The sequence below is a fragment of the Carassius carassius genome, chromosome 22 (assembly GCF_963082965.1).
Source record: "Carassius carassius chromosome 22, fCarCar2.1, whole genome shotgun sequence".
NCBI classification, from domain to species: domain Eukaryota; kingdom Metazoa; phylum Chordata; class Actinopteri; order Cypriniformes; family Cyprinidae; genus Carassius; species Carassius carassius.
The window spans coordinates 5589699-5606769 of record NC_081776.1 but is presented as its reverse complement, the minus strand read 5'-3'; the positions used below and the strand labels follow the sequence as shown (position 1 = coordinate 5606769).

Below are 17071 nucleotides of genomic sequence, written 5' to 3'. Positions count from 1 at the left end.
CTTGTTTTCCTCACTGGACAAATGAAAATAAATGCTTTGAATCCTTTGAATCCTATAATTATGTCAGTAAATATTTTGCTGCTGATCACCTTTTGTTTATAATGCATATTGTCTTTGGGTTAAAATAAAATTAGCTGTGACTGCATTTTCTGTTTATTTCTTTGACGGCTGATTAATCAGAATCTGTGATTTGTTTGCTGTTCTGACAGTAACTGAATTCTGGCCAGTATTTGATCATGTATTGTTTTTGTTTGTGTGTAGGCTCTGTTAGAGAGGCAGGGTTTGCCAATAAGTTCAGGAGTTTCCTTGGCTGTGGACAAAAGTCATATGCAGCTGCCTAGGGGAATGTCAAGAACCAAGTCATTTGGTAATGTGTCATTTGGCATGCGTCAATAAAAACATTCTCACAAATTTTCATTTTTCAAAACATAAACATAAACCAGTGATATAAAAAGGGTTATTAAAACATAATCAGAGTTCTGATCTTTGTTCAAAACAATACACCCACAGTCTCACTGAGAACTGTTTTATAGGTGCTCCTGAAGATGAAAGAATCTCAGCCCTGATTGGAGAGCATCGCTTTCCAAGAAGCTCCTCGATGACTGACAGCTTTAGACAAGATAGTATTCCACCCCCTCCGCAAACAGCTCCTCCACCACCTCCAACTCCCTACTTTCTAGATTCAGGGCCACCTCCATCCTTTCTTCCACCTCCGCCCCCTTCTCGCACTGCCAACCAGAGCCGTTCAAGCTTCCGCCCAGGGGCAGAGCCCAAACTCCATGGCCCAGTCACGACTGACCGCCAGCGAAAAACACGCTCCATGATCATTCTTCAGGATACCACCCATTTGCCAGTGGAGCCTGCCCCTATTGCAAGACCACAAACGCCTAACTCTGGAGTGGTTCCTACTGAACGTGGTCGTAGGCGTGGACCACCGGTGGAGAATCCATATGCTAATGTAGGTCGTTTAAGTGCTGTCTATACTCCTAACAAGCCCCAGCGCAGAAAGAGCCCATTAGTCAAACAAGGACCAGTTGAAGAGGGAGCTACTACTAATACTTCTAGAGACCCCTCTCCTTTGGGAGGGTCACGGATTCCCCACAGCAGCCGAGCAGAGCAGTTCCAACAGCAGGTTCTCTCTGAGCGAGCTAGAATCATTCCTCCAGGGGCCCGACGCAGGCCCAGCGTTTTTCTATCTGTTGAAGGGGGCGCGACAGAGCCACAGACAACCCCTTTACTTTCTCAGTCTCACTCCGTGGATGAGTTGGCAGAGTTGCCTCCACCTGCACCAATGCTTTCCCCTGGCCCACCACCAGGGGGCACCACTTTTATACACCCTCTAACAGGTCGACCACTGGATCCTTCCTCACCTCTAGCTCTTGCACTGGCTGCACGAGAACGTGCCCTTAGTGGCCGGAACACACCCACTCCTACACCTTCGCCCACACCTTCGCCAACTCAAGGTCGAGTAGTGGAAAGGCCAGAGACAGAAGGAGGAGCAACACCACCTGCTCCTCTCGTGGCACCTCCATCTAATTCCTGGAGAGACGAACCGGTCAGCATCACAGAAACAGCAAGCCAAGTGACTAGCGGTAGCCCTGGGTCTGGACGAAGCCTGGAAGAGGCACTAGTCCCACCCAGCGTGCAAGGTGTCCAACCAGCACTAATGGATACAGAACATACCCCACCAGCGGTCCCACCCACTCTACCTTCTCCTGCCCCTACCCTGTCAAATCTGACTGCTCGAAGTCTGACTATGAGCTCAGAGGAGGAAGCGGAGCCTTACACAGTGACACTTCCCCCTGCGTTGCTCTCGTCCAGTGATGAGGAAACCAGAGAGGAGCTTCGGAAGATTGGCCTTGTGCCGCCCCCTCAACCCTTCGCTAATGGCCTTCTAATTAAAGAAACACCCAAAGCCACTCTAAGCATTTCACCTAGTGGATCACGGCCATCTATTGCAAAGACCTCCTCTGGGAAAGCAAGCGATTCTGCAGCAGACTCTGGGGTTGAAGACCCACATATGGAGACCACAAGTACTGTTTCTACAGTCTCCAGCATGTCCACTTTGTCTTCAGAGAGCACAGACTCTGCTCATGCTAGTAAACCACGTTCTGGGGTGGGGCGTGGTCGCCCCGCCCATCTCAGGGATCCACTGCTTAAACAGTCATCAGACAGTGAGCTGCTTCCACACCCACCCAGCACAGGCCCCAGCCGTCCACGCTACCTTTTCCAAAGACGTTCCAAACTCTGGGGGGAGGAGCCCCGGACCCAAATGAGTGGGTCTGATGAAAGTCGGCCTGCTGCTATGGGGGCAGAGTTGCTAAGCAAAGACACTCATTCCCTGGGGGAGGAGCCACCAATGGGAGCACCTCTTGACCCTGGCAGGAGATCACCTGTGGGAGGTGCAAGGTAGGAAAGACTTGTTAAAAATTGTACCAACTTGACAACAGCAGCACATTTTGCATAACTGCTTGAAATACAACACAACTTTCAATTTAATTTAGCAATACACCCACTTGACTTTTGACACCCTTAGCCACACACCTGGTAAATTGCCTTTCCATAACACACACGTGTGTGTGTGTGTGTCTGTATGTCCTTGTAGATGTGAGGAGAATGGAGGAGAGAGTAAATCGTAGGTTTTTAGCACTGTGGGTAAAAACAACTCCTTGTCTAACTAACTTCCACTAAACCCTTTACTGCAGCTGTTAATCATGCTGCAAATGCTACTGTGGGCTTGTCTTAAAGGCTTATGGTAGTTCATTATGCAGTTACTGAGACATTTCAGCTTATGTCTGTCCTTGCGCAACGAAACTGGAATTTTTCAGTGTACCACTGAGGGCCAATCAAATTGCTTTTTAATAAAAAGTATATGAAACAAATGTTGGATCTACATTTAGTTTATATTGCTGCATTGTTTGTGGTAAGTTTATTGCAGCAAGTTTAGGATGTTTCCAAAATGAAAACTGTGAAATGCTAATGCACCAATTTTTAATACCCTTTCTGAGGACTCCAGTTTTATATTAACTGCTCTAACTGTCATTTTATTATTAAGTTCTCACTGCATGCTCTGCACTATTTAAATTTTCACAAGCCCAATGTTTACAGCATTGGATCCGCATTTCTTTTCTCCCACATTAGCATCCCAGTAGTTTCCTAAAAGTACTGCAGTTAAAACTCTTCCTTTGTTTACTTTTTTGCTTCAGCTACACCATCTTCTTTTTGACAGGTATTTTATGTTTTCACTGTCTCTCTCTCTCTCTTAGACTCTTTAGTAGTTTAGGGGAGCTTCATACCATCTCTCAGCGGAGTTACGGCACCACCTTCACAATCCGGCCTGGCAGCCGATACCCAGTGACCCGTAGGACTCCAAGCCCTGGAGCCACACCAGAAAGGAGTGAGCCACTGGGGCCTGTCCGTTCATTCGGCCCTCATCACCACCATCACACAATCCTCAAGTCTTCTAGCCTAAGTTTGCCCCAGGAGCCCAAGGAGGTGCGTTTCGTCATGAGGAGCGCCAGTGCTCGAGCCCGCAGCCGTTCTCCATCCCCGTCTCCATGCGCCTCCCCCTGCCCTTCACCGGTACTGGGAGCCCCTCTCCTGGCCCTACGGCCATTCAGACAGCGCCCCCTAGCACTGTGGAGTAAGTATGATGTTGGAGAGTGGCTAGAGAGTGTGGGACTAGGAGAACATCGTACCCGCTTTTTGGAGCATGAGATAGAAGGCGCCCACCTGCCTGCACTGACCAAGGACGATCTGGCAGAGTTAGGGGTGACACGGGTGGGGCACCGAATGAACATTGAACGTGCACTGAAGCAGTTGCTTGAGAGTTGAAGAGAGCCAAAATGCAGGATATAGTTCCATCACAAAATAAATTAATTTTTACTATTAATATTTAAAGTCATTCCGAAGTCTAACACCATTGATTCCCAACCCACTTTATTAAGCATTGCACAGCCCTTATATAGGATATATTTGACTCCCACAAAATCCACCATGTTTCTTTACTAGTTTGCCACCTACTAAGAGTAAAAATAACATGCTGGACAGGAGTGTGGACCTACTGCGCAATATATTCTATTTACAGCTACAGGTCTTAGAAAATTGAATGGGCCATATTTTTAGAGTCTTCTGCACAATAACAAATGATATAGCCAGCAAGCAGCCATTTCCTTCATGTGCCATGTTTTACAATCAAATTATTATGATGAAGGTGTGGCAAACATACAGACTGCTCTCACATTATCAGAGGAAGTTTAAGAATATCTTCACGGCTGAATTTGTGTGCATTTCCTGCTTCCAGGAGACTTCTAAATTTTAGAAAGCAGCATCAACTTGAGTGCAAAGGAAAAGAGAAGTGCGGAAACCTCTCCTGTAAGCAATGCCAATGCTTCCAAGTGCCCAGAATTTACAGTGTGTTCACTGACCATCTTGCAACTCAACAGTAGATAGCCATGTTAATGGTGATTATAAGATGTATTGCAGCAACTTGACTTGGCATGTGAATGGAACATGTCCAAGTAAGAAAGGATCTGACAATCTGCCCTAAACCAGGAGAATAAAACTTCTCCCAATACAAGTGTGGCCTTGAGGTAATACTGCCGCCATCTAAAATTTGTTAAAGATAGATATTTTCAGTCACTACATTAAATTTTATATGTATATGATATATATGGAGTTATATATTCAAAAAAGAAGAATGTATGAGAATAAGGTGAGATATACTTGTATTATGCCCTGTGAGATTGTGTCATATTTGGTCTTACTTTATATTTGTTATTTTATTTGTCAATTATCAACCAATACCCTAACATGAACTTTTTTTGCCCATGGTATAAATTGTGATTTGTGAGTTATAAACACATAATCTTTGGACTAGTTCATGGTCAGTTATTTAAGAATTTCATAATTACGGACAGACCTGTTTTGTCTATTATGAATAAATGCTCAGTAAGACTGTACGTAGAATAACTGTTTTGTTTAAACAGGATTTGAAATACTATGGGTTGTAAGAATTTATTTGTTACCTTTTGTAAATGATAACTCTGCATTAGTTGATCACTTCATGCTGAACAATTTGTGAATTCAAGATGTAACAACATTTCTTTGCCATGATCTATTTGGTTATGTATTGTGCAATTACTCATTTGGGGTTTAATTCCTATTAAGTCTTTCACTTTAGAACAATATGAGCTAAATATGCTACTTAAGGGCTTTTAACAAAGAAATTTCATTATTAAAAATGTTTTAATGCAGACTGCTAAACTGGTGAATTTGTCTGATCCCCAGTTATAGGCAAGTCTAGTCTACAACTTACAGTAATAAAGACACATCACCAAAAAGAAAGCTAGAGTTTATGGGCTTTAAAAAAGCAGTTTCATTTTCTGTTCCTAGTAAAAATGTCCATCTTTTTCTATAGCACAAACAAATTACTAAAAGTAATCTGACTACAAGCATATCTACTGTGAATATAGTTATTTTTCTCAATTTCTCATTTTAAAATCCCCAAGATTGTTATATAATCAAGCAAATGTTGAGATTATATTGAGTCAAAAGCTTTATCTGGTAACTAGTTTGACTGGTTTGTTGTGTTTGGTAAGGTTTACACATTTAACTAACAATTTAACTGCCAACAGAGGAGAAGAATCCTCACACTTGTCACTCCTCCGGTTGGTCAATTTGCACAAAGATGTGGGTGCTACTGTTTATAAGCCATCTGCATAAAATATTACTGTACTTCCCTCATCTGTCCCTGTTCTTCTCCCTCTCTTCCGGTCCTCACTCATTAACACTCTCATACACAATTATGTAATTAATTAGTGTGTGGCAGCCATGTTCTTTTAGTTTACCTCTTTTAGGAGCCCTTTCTTCTGTTGTTGACTTTTTTTTGTATCCTTTGTTGGATGAAGTTGGAGGATCAACCTTTTGGACATGTTTGCTTTAAAGTGAGAAAATGTACACAAAAATTGAATTGGACTTGTCTGTTATTAAAGATCATCTCTCAGGCTGTGGGGATTAATCGAATGATACATCATCTTCGGTGCACAAAAAGAAGGATATTGGGTTTATTACTCAAAATTAAGGATTTGTTTGTGTGAACAAAAAAGAATGTATAAAAGTCGATCATTTGGCTGTTAAAAAGACAGAGGTTCAATTTCTACAAATTAAGTAAACACTTGCTTTCTAAAATACCAACCAAGAGATAAAAGAAAACGATGGATTCACAGTGCCAACTGAGACAACCAAGGTTAAAACGTTAGCGAACAACATAGTAATTGAAAAACCAGATATAAAAAATTCTAGAACAACATAGAAAAATGTCAATTTGTCTAATATTCAGCGATATTTGATGCAAATGAATCAGGGAAGGGTTAACTGACCAACACTGCACTGTGATTTTTTTCAAGATCAGACTAGTTAAGCTATGGCATCGAGAAAGGGTTAACTGACGCAAATCAGAATATTGAATCCAATAATCAAGGAAAAATACAACAAACAAAACTTTAAGGTCAAAGTGTACAAGTGTGTAAGCTCATATACCTAATGAATTGGAAACGCATTTTTTTTGCATTTACAAGCGGTACCAAGGGGTTTGCTTTATAAAAATAAAAAAAATTATATATATATATAGGCTATATATCACAGATGAAGCTGGTGAAGATGACACCGGTTTCATCCTCTAAGTGCCCGACTTTTGGAGCTATAGGCATTATAAAAGTAAGATTCGCTACGAAAAAAAAAAAAACAGATTTTGGCCCGTAGAACAGCGTCACCTGAATTCACAAATCATGGAGAATGATATTCCGTATTATTTATTATTATAGCCAAACGAAATCTGAATATCAAACTGCAAACTATCTTTACTGCGATATGTTGTTGCCCTAGGTGTAATAACAACTTAAGTAATATAGTGACAGATAGCCTACCACTGCCCCGGGTGTGTGTTCACAGTGTGTGTGTGTGTGTGTGTGTGTGTGTGTGTTCACTGCTCTGTGTGTGTGCACTTTGGATGGGTTAAATGCAGAGCACAAATTCTGAGTATGAGTCACCATACTTGGCTGAATGTCACGTCACTTTCACTTTCATTTATCTTTTTCACATTACCCCTTCCGAAACTGGTCTACTTAGTTTTAAACTAAACCAAAGAGTATGTGTTGACTATGAAACAACTTTTTAATGCAGGTGTTTATTTTCTTTAATTTTATTCTCTGGCAAAATGGCGCCATGGGTGGTAGCCCATGTCTAAATCCGAATGACTGTAAGGCAATGGCCGTCTATTGTCAGTACATTCACGTTCATGACTGAGGTTGCTGCTTAATGTGTTACTTTCATTTGCTCTGACAAGAGTGCAGTGTTTCGGACGGTCCGCTGCGAGGCTGTTTACTCTGCAGTAAGTGTTTGCTTTGGTACTTTTGTTTACGTTTAACTGCCAAAAGATGCTGGGGTTGAATATAAAGTAGACTTATGTTAATTTTAGACAGAAAATAATGTAATTTTTTTAATATGATCTCTGTGTAAACAGAATTTTAAATAAATCGTTAATGTTAGAAGACAAACTTTACAGGCCAAATGCTGCTATTTAGGCTACAATCTTATGTTTGAGATGTTTGTAGATTATTTATTTATGGCAACTGCAGTAGAAAGTGATTGGGCGAGATGCCAACTCTTCTAATCTCACTTTTATTTCTATAAAAACAGGTTATAGTATTTCCATTAATATATCTATTGTTTTATCATTTAATGTTTACAGTTCTTTCTTCACAACTTGGTTTGTTAAAATTAAAACTATTTTAAAGTGTATAACTGCAGTCATGTCTGTTGAATAGCCTACAGCTGACAATTATAGCACGTGAATTATTACATTTATCAATTTATAAACGGTGAAAGGTTTAATGTGAAAAAAATTTCAATAAAGGTCTATTTGTTTACATTAACACACTGTAAAAAAAAGATCATTAAGGATGTTTTGCAGGAAAATAGTCTTTCAGTCTTCTTACTTAAAAGTTTCATATTTTATTTAATGTGTTACTTGCAGATTATTTGTGAAATTGAGGTTTTCCTGAGTGATATTTTTCCCCAGTGAACTAACTGAAAAACACATGTAAAACATTTTTTATGCTTCAATATTTACTAATATGCTATTAAAATCACAAGTTGTATCTGTTAATATAAATGAACCTGAGCTAACAGTATTATTTTAATTAACTAACATTAATTATACTGTAACAAATGTATTGCTCATTGCTAATTAATGTTTGTTAATACATTACCTGGCATTAAGTAATGAGACTTTATTGTAAAGTGTTACTTATATATATTTTTTTATAATAACTCAACTATAAAATATAACTAACAGGTAAAATAATAAAAAAAAAATTAAAATTAGGTCTTGTAAAATTATGTCTTTATACTGTATAAATAGATACCTTCAATAAACAGCAAGATTTCATGAGCTAAACAGATTTTCATCAGTTATCATATGAAATCAACTTCAGGGCAAAATCTAGCTCTTGATGTAATATTTCCTCTGGACAAAGTTCCTGTTTTATGCCTCACACAGTTGACTGGAAATGGCACATTATCTGATGTAAAGATGTCATTTAAAGACAACACAATTAGTTTCCCTGAGCTTATTAAGCTGAAACGAGACGGTGGCCAACTCAGCCATGCAGAGATACACACTTTTGTGCATGGAGTCACATCAGGAGACATCCAGGACAGTCAAATAGGTAAGAAAATGATATTCACATAAATTCAGTGTACAGTTAAAACACAAGTCAAGGAAACTTTTAGGTGTATTTTTTTTAAAAACACTGTGTTATAGGTGCTATGCTAATGGCCATATGGCAGAAGGGCATGACCGATGAAGAGACCGTGGCATTGACAAGAGAGATGATGAACTCTGGGGAGATGTTTAAATGGCCGAAGGAATGGCTTGTGCTAGACAAACACTCAACCGGTGGGGTTGGAGACAAAGTCAGTCTTCCACTCGCTCCTGCTCTGGCTGCATGTGGTTGTAAGGTATAGAAAATGCCCTGTACTATATTTTAAACTATTAAATTGTGTTTTATTTCTAGGGCACATTTTCAACTCATTTACATTTTCCACCGTCAACCACTCTTAATTTAAAATGATTGCAGCTGAGGTACTTTACACATGTAGGGTTTTTTCTAGGTGCCCATGATAAGTGGAAGAGGACTGGCACATACAGGCGGCACCCTTGACAAGCTGGAGTCTATCCAAGGGTTTAAAGTTAACCAGTCAGTTGAACAGGTGATGTGGGATTTCTTTATACTTCAGATAATGGTTTGACAAATGATACTCTAACTTTTTTTACTAGTCGTTACTCGTTACAAAAATGAAGCAGTTAAAATTGGCCTATTAACTGTCAGATTGTAGTAAACACATTCCTCAGGTTCTATTATGAAAAATATATAAAAATACTAAAAATTAGTATTAAGTAATACCTATGGTTAAATACTAATGCCTTTTATATTTGTTTGTGAAGTCACTATAAACTGAAGGACATTTGCAAAAATACTATAGTATACTACCACGTAATTGTAATCATGTTGCAACTTGCTGAACAGGATCATTTCGTAAAAAGGATATTGTTGTGCATCACTGTATGAGTCAGGTTATTTAGAAATTTCCAATGTGAATAAATCAGCGGTTTTTGAAATCTGAATTTGGCAATGTTTTAATTTTTTTTCTTCAGTAACTATAGAAACATTTCAGATTCGACAGCAGACCTTAACAGTATCATCGGTTCAGGAGAACTCATCTAAGCTGGGAAATGACAAATGCATACTGGCATCATAAAATCCTGCTAACCTGCTAATGTTTTCCATGTTTGTTCTTGTATTTTTATTATTTTTATGAACGTTGATATTGAATGCATGTCATTAAATACATTTTTAACACTGACTGAAATCCTTATATAATTACATCTATGTAAATGAATGTAGCCCATGTGCTGATTCATCACAGCATGCTGTCTTTCCGATAAGCAACGACAATATTTCACAAAGTTAGATGTCAGAACTCAGTAAATGGTTGCTAGCATTGTACTATTATTACAGTATTTTTGTAGTTTACTATGCAAAATTTTTATATTATAAAATATTGTCATAGTGACAAATGAACCAGATAATTTTATTTTTTAAGATTTATGAACAAATTCTTAAACCCAAACGCAGAGTGGCAAATAAACCAGATAAGTTTAAGTTATTAACATTTATGAACACAATTTATTAATTATTATTTAAAAAAGTGAAATATACTGTTTAATTATTTTATATGCTTTAGGTGAAGCAGATCCTAGAGGATGTGGGCTGTTGCATTGTGGGACAGACAAAGAATCTGGTGCCAGCAGATCGTGTTCTCTACGCCATCAGAGATGCCACATCGACTGTTGATAGTCATCCTCTTATCATAAGTAAGATTAAGCTGAAAAACTTCTCATTGCAGTGTTAAGCCCACTTCTCATGATTACTGTTGTCCATGTCCTGCACAGGCTCCATCATCTCTAAGAAAGGAGCTGAGGGTCTCAGTGCTCTTGTGTTAGATGTGAAGTTTGGCAGAGCTGCTCTGTATAAAGATGTGGACAGCGCTCGCAGTCTTGCTCAGTCACTGGTAAGAGAGAAGCTAGTGTCTGAGCACATGTAGAAGGCACGTCATGAAAATAAAATGCGCTAGATATCCATACATTGACATCTTCCACATAGTTGTTTTGGTGTCAAGAAAAGACAAGATATGACTAAAGAGAAAACAAAACACATTTTGTATCTAATTTCATGGGGAAAACAAGTCATGAGTTAAGCAATGCATTAGACTGATCAAATTTAGACATGTAAATATTTAAATTATTTATTTTTATCTATGATAACCATGCAATTTTTTTTTTTTTGAAAGTTGCACGCAAAATTCCCTTGAATTGAAATATAATGCTTATAAGTCCATCAGGGTTGTTCAGAATTCAGAACTGAAGAATTAATGAGAATGAACTCGAATTATTAGACACATCAAAATATAAGTTGAAATGGAATGACAGGAAGAGTTTTTTACAGAATTGCAATGGACCCTTTTCACAGACTGTAATGATGAGTATACACTAAATTCAAATTTCAATAGAATTTTACCTCCCTGGAGTTCCCTCTTATCAAAGGGCCTATACATTTTCAAACTTAAGATTTATGCTGCGAAGATTTAACAAGGCTTTGTTAAGCTATTTGGTAAGCTATTATATTTCTACTTCCTTAAATTCAATTTCAAATTACAATTCTGCATCCTGTTTGCAACCTCAAATCAAATTCAAACCCAATTCAGGATTTGAACTGGCAAGTCATTCTTAATTCAACTATCATACAATACTGGTGTCTATTTGCTGATAGATCACTGTGGGCAACAAACTAGGTGTGAAAACAGGGGCGGTGCTTAGCCGAATGGACACTCCTATTGGCCAGAGTGTAGGAAATGCAGTCGAGGTGTGTGAAGCCCTTGAGTGTCTTAAAGGACGAGGGTCAGATGATCTCAAGGAACTGGTGACATATTTAGGTAAGGAGAAGGACCCACTTAAACGTACTACTGTAAGATCACACAACAGAACTAAATCGTGATTTTCTTCAAGACAAGCTGGCTATAAATGTCTGCAATAAGGAAGCATAAAAGTGTCCATTGTATTTAGGTGGGCATCTATTGTGGATGTGTGGCCACTCCTGTACTGTAGAGAGTGGGAAAAAAGAAATCGCTCTGAAACTGGAGAATGGAGAAGCCCTGAAAAAGTTTGAGGCGATGCTGATGGCTCAGGGGGTGTCTGCAGATGTTGCACATTCCCTGTGTTCAGATGAGAATGACTACTTTAGGCACATGAAGCGTGCAGCACATCAGACAGAGCTTGAGGTACCAGATAATGGTAATTATGTTCCATGTTCTCATTTGAAAATCAAATATGTTAATTATTTTACATAACGCCAACAGCACAGGCATGATTATAAACTGATCGCACAGAGCGCTTTTAATATTCACTGTTATTCATCTATATGCAATCATAATGCCTATTATTCTCAGCGGCAGCCATTGTGTGTGTGTATGTGTGAACTTTTTGATTGACAGGAGCCGTTTTGGACATCGACGGTTTGGCTCTGGCTGAAGTGCTGCATAAACTAGGGGCCGGCCGTTCTAAATCAGAAGAGGAAATCGATCATAGTGTGGGAGCGGAGATCTTGGTTAAGATAGGACAGCAGATACAGAAAGGTTAGTCTCAGTTATCTCAATACAGTATATGACTGTTTGGACTGAAAAACTTATATAGTTCTTACTAAAAAGTATGCTGGCTACTAAAAAATATATAGCATGTGACAGTGTTCAATATGCAACAATAAACACTGTGCTACAGCGATCTTATATAAAAGTCACAAGACCACCACAATGCATGTTTACTTCAACAAATGGCTGCCAGTTATGCAAGTAATAAAATAATGCAATTTTTAAACGAAAAAATAACAATATATTTTAAATTTTAACTGTTATCCAATTTCGCATAAAACTTTTAGCAGTCCTATCAAATAATGAGTCAAGCCTGATATTAATATTGTTTTTGGTTCATCACACTGAAAAAGAGTCAAATTGCATTGTGGGATATATCAGCCTATAACAGTGTGCTTTTACACAAATGTGAAAATGTGAGCAGTAGGTCATATTTTAAAAATGTGTTGATCTTTTATCTGCTTCCAGTTCAATAAGTACACTGGAAATAGGATTGCATTGAGGGAATTATCTCCCAACAATTTTTTTTTTTTTTTTAAATAATTAAATATGCATACTGTGCACAGAATTCTTACTGCCAAAATACTATGAGTAGTACTGCAGTAGCACATTTTTTTAAAATAGCTTACTTTTACAGGTGCTGGTCACATAATTAGAATATCATCAAAATGTTGATTTATTTCATTAATTCCATTAGTGAACGAACTCCATCGCACACCTGTAAGTAATAGGTGCGTAGAATAATATAAGGAACTCCCGCACACTATCTTAACTTGCAAAATAAATTTTAATCGCACGTTTCAGTCACACGACCTTCATTCCATTCAAAAAGTGAAACTTGTACATTATATTTATTCATTCATTACACACAGACTGATATATTTCAAATGTTTATTTCTTTTAATTTTGATGATTATAACTGAGAACTAAGGAAAATCCCAAATTCAGTATCTCAGAAAATTTGACTTTAACTTAAGACCGATACAAATGATTTTTAGAAATCTTGGCCAATTGAAAAGTATGAAAATGAAAAGTATGAGCATGTACAGCACTCAATACTTAGTTGGGGTTCCTTTTCCCTGAATTATGTGGCATCATGTGGCGTGGCATGGAATCGATCAGTCTGTGGCTCTGCTCAGGTGTTGTGAGAGCCCAGGTTGCTCTGACAGTGGCCTTCAGCTCTTCTGCATTGTTGGGTCAGGCATATAGCATCTTCCTCTTCACAATACCCAATAGATTTTCTATGGGGTTAAGGTCAGGTGAGTTTGCTGGCCAATTAAGAACAGGGATACCATGGTCCTTAAACCAGGTACTGGAAGCTTTGGCACTGTGTGCAGGTACCAAGTCCTGTTGGAAAATGAAATCTGCATCTCCATAAAGTTCATCAACAGCAGAAAGCATGAAGTGCTCTAAAACTTCCTGGTATATGGCTGTGTTGACCTTGGACTTCAGAAAGCAAAGTGGACCAACACCAGCAGATGACATGGCACCCCAAACCATCACTGACTGTGGACACTTTACACTGGACTTCAAGCAACATGGATTGTGTGCCTCTCCTCTCTTCCTCCAGACTCTGGGACCATGATATCCAAAGGAAATGCAAAATTTACTTTCATCAGAGAACATAACTTTGGACCACTCAGCAGCAGTCCAGTCCTTTTTGGAGCGAGACGCTTCTGATGCTGTCTGTTGTTCAAGAGTGGCTTGACACAAGGAATGCGACAGCTGAAACCCATGTCTTGCATACATCTGTGCGTAGTGCTTCTTGAAGCACTGACTCCAGCTGCAGTCCACTCTTTGTTAATCTCCCCCACATTTTTGAATGGGTTTTGTTTCACAATCCTCTCCAGGGTGCGGTTATCCCTATTGCTTGTACACTTTTTTTCTACCACATCATTTCCTTCCCTTCGCCTCTCTATTAATGTGCTTGGACACAGAGCTCTGTGAACAGCCAGCCTCTTTTGCAATGACATTTTGTGTCTTGCCCTCTTTGAGAAAGGTGTCAATGGTCGTCTTTTGGACAACTGTCAAGTCAGCAGTCTTCCCCATGATTGTGTAGCCTACAGAACTAGATTGAGAGACCATTTAAAGGCTTTGCAGGTGTTTTAGGTTAATTAGCTGATTAGAGTGTGGCACCAGGTGTCTTCAATATTGAACCTTTTCACAATATTAAAATTTTCTGAGATACTGAATTTGAGATTTCCTTAGTTGTCAGTTATAAACATCAAATTTAAAAGAAATAAACATTTGAAATATATCAGTCTGTGTGTAATGAATGAATATAATATACAAGTTTCACTTTTTGAATGGAATTAGTGAAATAAATCAACTTTTTGATTATATTCTAATTATATGACCAGCACCTGTATATCTGTGTATAGCATTAAATTGTTATTGATACCCTATTGGTTCAACTGACAGGTGAATCATGGATCAGGATTCATCACAGTTCCCCAGATCTGAGTGCACACGATTCTAACCTGCGGAAAGTTTTGGTCATTGGCAGCCGAGACGAATACAAGTCTGCTTCACGTGTGGCAGAATTCATCTACCCAAATGAACCCAACATGTCATAACACACCTTCATTCAAAACACATTTTGTTTGTAACAAATATTTCATATTCAAAAATTTAAATGTACTGTTACCAAGAAATTGTTTTCTTTATATGAAGCACTAGGGAGTTTTAACAAGAACTACTTGAGAAAGACCTACGCCGACCTTTGAGCTCTGCATCTGGAAATCTTTAAACATATCGTCTTACCAGTAGTTGAAATAGTACTCTAGCCCAGGGTCTGCTCAATCCAGCTTTGAACAAAACCACATAAACCTGATGATTAAAGCCTTCAGCCTGACTTGGAAATTGCAGCCAGGTGTGTTGGAGCAGGATTGAATACACTAGAACAGTAGATGAAATGCTGCCACCACTCACTCACAGAGGAATTGCAGAATTACAGATCACAAATCCTCCATAAGAGCTCCAGAAACTCAGAAAACAGGGTCAGCTCTAGTCCTTCTTGTAATAAAAAGCATCCATGATGATGCCTTAAGATATTCAAAGATTTGTCAGAAGGTAAAAGGACTCCAGAATGCCTTTAAAGCATAACACTAGTGCTTCCTTTTTATTTTTCAATGAAGACTTTCTCTGCATATTTAATCAAACCAATAATTCAGTGTAATTATAAAAATCTGGCCCACATTAATTTGCCGAATCCTTCTCACAATGAATTTCGAGATTGACAGTAATCAGTATTTTAATTAATTAATAAAATGAAAAAAAAAAAAAAAATCTATCTCTGATTTTTTTTTGCTTTATTGTAATTAAATGTTTTGGGGTGAAAATGCTTATCTGTAAAAAAAAAAAAATAATAATTTCTTAATGCAATAAATTTTTTTATTGCTTTTGACTTTGTTGTGAAATATAACCTGGATATTTATCGGAGAGATTCACCCAATTATATTTTACAGTTTATATTTATGACAGTCTTGTTTACATTTTAACTAAGAGTTGATCAGGAATCGGTTACTTACATCAGCCTTCATTGCCTTGTTTTTTGCCTTCACCAAAAATAAAAATAAATATTTAAATCAAATACTTCCCCACTTCTTTTTTTGTATTTATTTCAACACATGTAAAAAAGGATATGCATTCAGTCTTTTTTCATCAAGATTAAAAAAAGATGCCTTTTCGATGCCTTCAGACTTCCTAGGGGTAAGTCTTCAAATAGAAACGGGGAATTTCATCTAAACATAGATTTTTCTGGCCTGATTTGAAAGGCATCAGTGCACCACAGAATTGAGCGGTTCTGCTCTTATGTTTCCAAGATCCAGCGCAGAATCGGTTTCATCATCAATTTCACCAATTACAGCCCTGAAACACATAAACATACAAGCCTTTAAAATCCACTAAAGTCCGCAGTTGTTTTACACAATCTAAATAAGTAGTACAAATACTAGAAGTGGCATGATACATACACATTATCGCCTCTGACAATATACAGTCCCAGAACCACCTGCTCCACTCCCTGGGAAGAGCTGAACACCCGCTCATGGCTTTCATCCAGGATGAGATTGATCGTCTGGTCGAAGCCCTTAAGCGTACCCTAAGGACAAAACAATAAAAGTCATAAGCAGACTCCTTTATTAATGCATACAAACAATGTTTACTTAAGGAAATGAGAAACACTCACCACAATCATTCTCCCATCTGAAGTGACGATGGCAACCGTCCCTTGAATAATGCTGGTCAGGGAAATATCAGGCTCATGTAGACTTACATACACAGTTAGATTCAATTAAATGATCAATGCATCGATTTTAGTACACTAACATATGCAACTAAATATATTATGCATGCATAATAGCATAATTCTAAGAAATAGATATAATTAGACAAGTTACATGCATGCATTTAATATACGTAGTACATACTATACACACAATTAAGCCATGCATATCCACTGTATATGTAGTATATATAAAATCTGATGCATTCATTCACACATACATGCATCCATGCATGCATACTAAAACGCGAAAATTATCATGCTCATCATATAACACACTTACTCGCGCGCCCATTGAAACACTATCATGAATAGAACACAACGCACCAGCTATTGATCTACAACATCACCATCATCAAGTGCATCAAAGGATACGGTTAATGTAACTCTCAAGAGCGGTAGACATCTCTACTGATGCGTGTTTAAATCCACCGGTTCTTGATCACAACTACAACGAAACACATTCGTTCTGCTGAGACCTGAGCCGGAAATGAGGACGGAGAGAGACTCGAGTAATCG

The 17071-nt window shown here is 38.3% G+C and overlaps 3 protein-coding genes across 10 annotated transcripts in view; 2 read left to right on the top strand and 1 right to left on the bottom strand.

Moving 5' to 3' along the window:
• LOC132098782 (SH3 and multiple ankyrin repeat domains protein 3-like) overlaps positions 1 to 6024 on the top strand; it is a 30427-nt gene extending 24403 nt beyond the window's left edge. For 4 of the 6 annotated variants that reach the window (XM_059504958.1, XM_059504959.1, XM_059504956.1 and 1 more), the window contains 4 exons: positions 262 to 367; positions 534 to 2409; positions 2606 to 2635; positions 3267 to 6024. In XM_059504958.1, the coding sequence (XP_059360941.1) occupies positions 262 to 367; positions 534 to 2409; positions 2606 to 2635; positions 3267 to 3834 (2580 nt within the window). In that variant the 3' untranslated portion in view covers positions 3835 to 6024. Of the gene's footprint in view, positions 1 to 261; positions 368 to 533; positions 2410 to 2605; positions 2652 to 3266 lie in introns of all 6 variants that reach the window. The other 2 variants (XM_059504961.1, XM_059504960.1) reach the window with 2 other exon arrangements.
• A 1347-nt stretch (positions 6025 to 7371) lies between these two features.
• On the top strand, positions 7372 to 14861 carry LOC132098783 (thymidine phosphorylase-like). Of its 3 annotated transcripts, XM_059504963.1 has the most exons (10): positions 7372 to 7390; positions 8561 to 8729; positions 8825 to 9021; positions 9175 to 9273; positions 10309 to 10438; positions 10517 to 10635; positions 11394 to 11556; positions 11687 to 11914; positions 12115 to 12255; positions 14689 to 14861. In XM_059504963.1, exons 2-10 carry the CDS (start codon positions 8594 to 8596, stop codon positions 14841 to 14843), a joined length of 1368 nt encoding a protein of 455 aa, XP_059360946.1. In that variant the 5' UTR covers positions 7372 to 7390; positions 8561 to 8593; the 3' UTR covers positions 14844 to 14861. The 3 variants fall into 3 exon arrangements, 2 of the variants coding, with proteins under 2 accessions (XP_059360946.1, XP_059360945.1); XR_009422972.1 differs by lacking the exon at positions 7372 to 7390 and having other exon boundaries at positions 8399 to 8729; positions 11687 to 11901; positions 14689 to 14825; XM_059504962.1 differs by lacking the exon at positions 7372 to 7390 and having other exon boundaries at positions 8404 to 8729.
• A 987-nt stretch (positions 14862 to 15848) lies between these two features.
• LOC132098781 (U6 snRNA-associated Sm-like protein LSm8) lies at positions 15849 to 17021 on the bottom strand. Its single transcript, XM_059504955.1, has 4 exons — positions 16928 to 17021; positions 16457 to 16497; positions 16242 to 16369; positions 15849 to 16137 (listed from the first exon to the last, which is right to left on the bottom strand). Exons 1-4 carry the CDS (start codon positions 16956 to 16958, stop codon positions 16047 to 16049), a joined length of 291 nt encoding a protein of 96 aa, XP_059360938.1. The 5' UTR covers positions 16959 to 17021; the 3' UTR covers positions 15849 to 16046.
• Between the last annotated feature and the right edge of the window lie 50 nt (positions 17022 to 17071).

Excerpts from the sequence above, each read along its gene's own strand:
- LOC132098783 (XM_059504962.1), top strand. The coding sequence starts at position 8,480 with ATGAAATCAACTTCAGGGCAAAATCTAGCTCTTGATGTAATATTTCCT. Across the intron at positions 10,636-11,393 it reads GCAGTCTTGCTCAGTCACTG|ATCACTGTGGGCAACAAACT; the intron begins GTAAGAGAGAAG and ends ATTTGCTGATAG. Across the intron at positions 12,256-14,688 it reads AGGACAGCAGATACAGAAAG|GTGAATCATGGATCAGGATT; the intron begins GTTAGTCTCAGT and ends TTCAACTGACAG.
- LOC132098781 (XM_059504955.1), bottom strand. The coding sequence starts at position 16,958 with ATGTCTACCGCTCTTGAGAGTTACATTAACC. Across the intron at positions 16,498-16,927 it reads TCTTGAGAGTTACATTAACC|GGACGGTTGCCATCGTCACT; the intron begins GTATCCTTTGAT and ends GCATTATTCAAG. Across the intron at positions 16,370-16,456 it reads CAGATGGGAGAATGATTGTG|GGTACGCTTAAGGGCTTCGA; the intron begins GTGAGTGTTTCT and ends TTTTGTCCTTAG.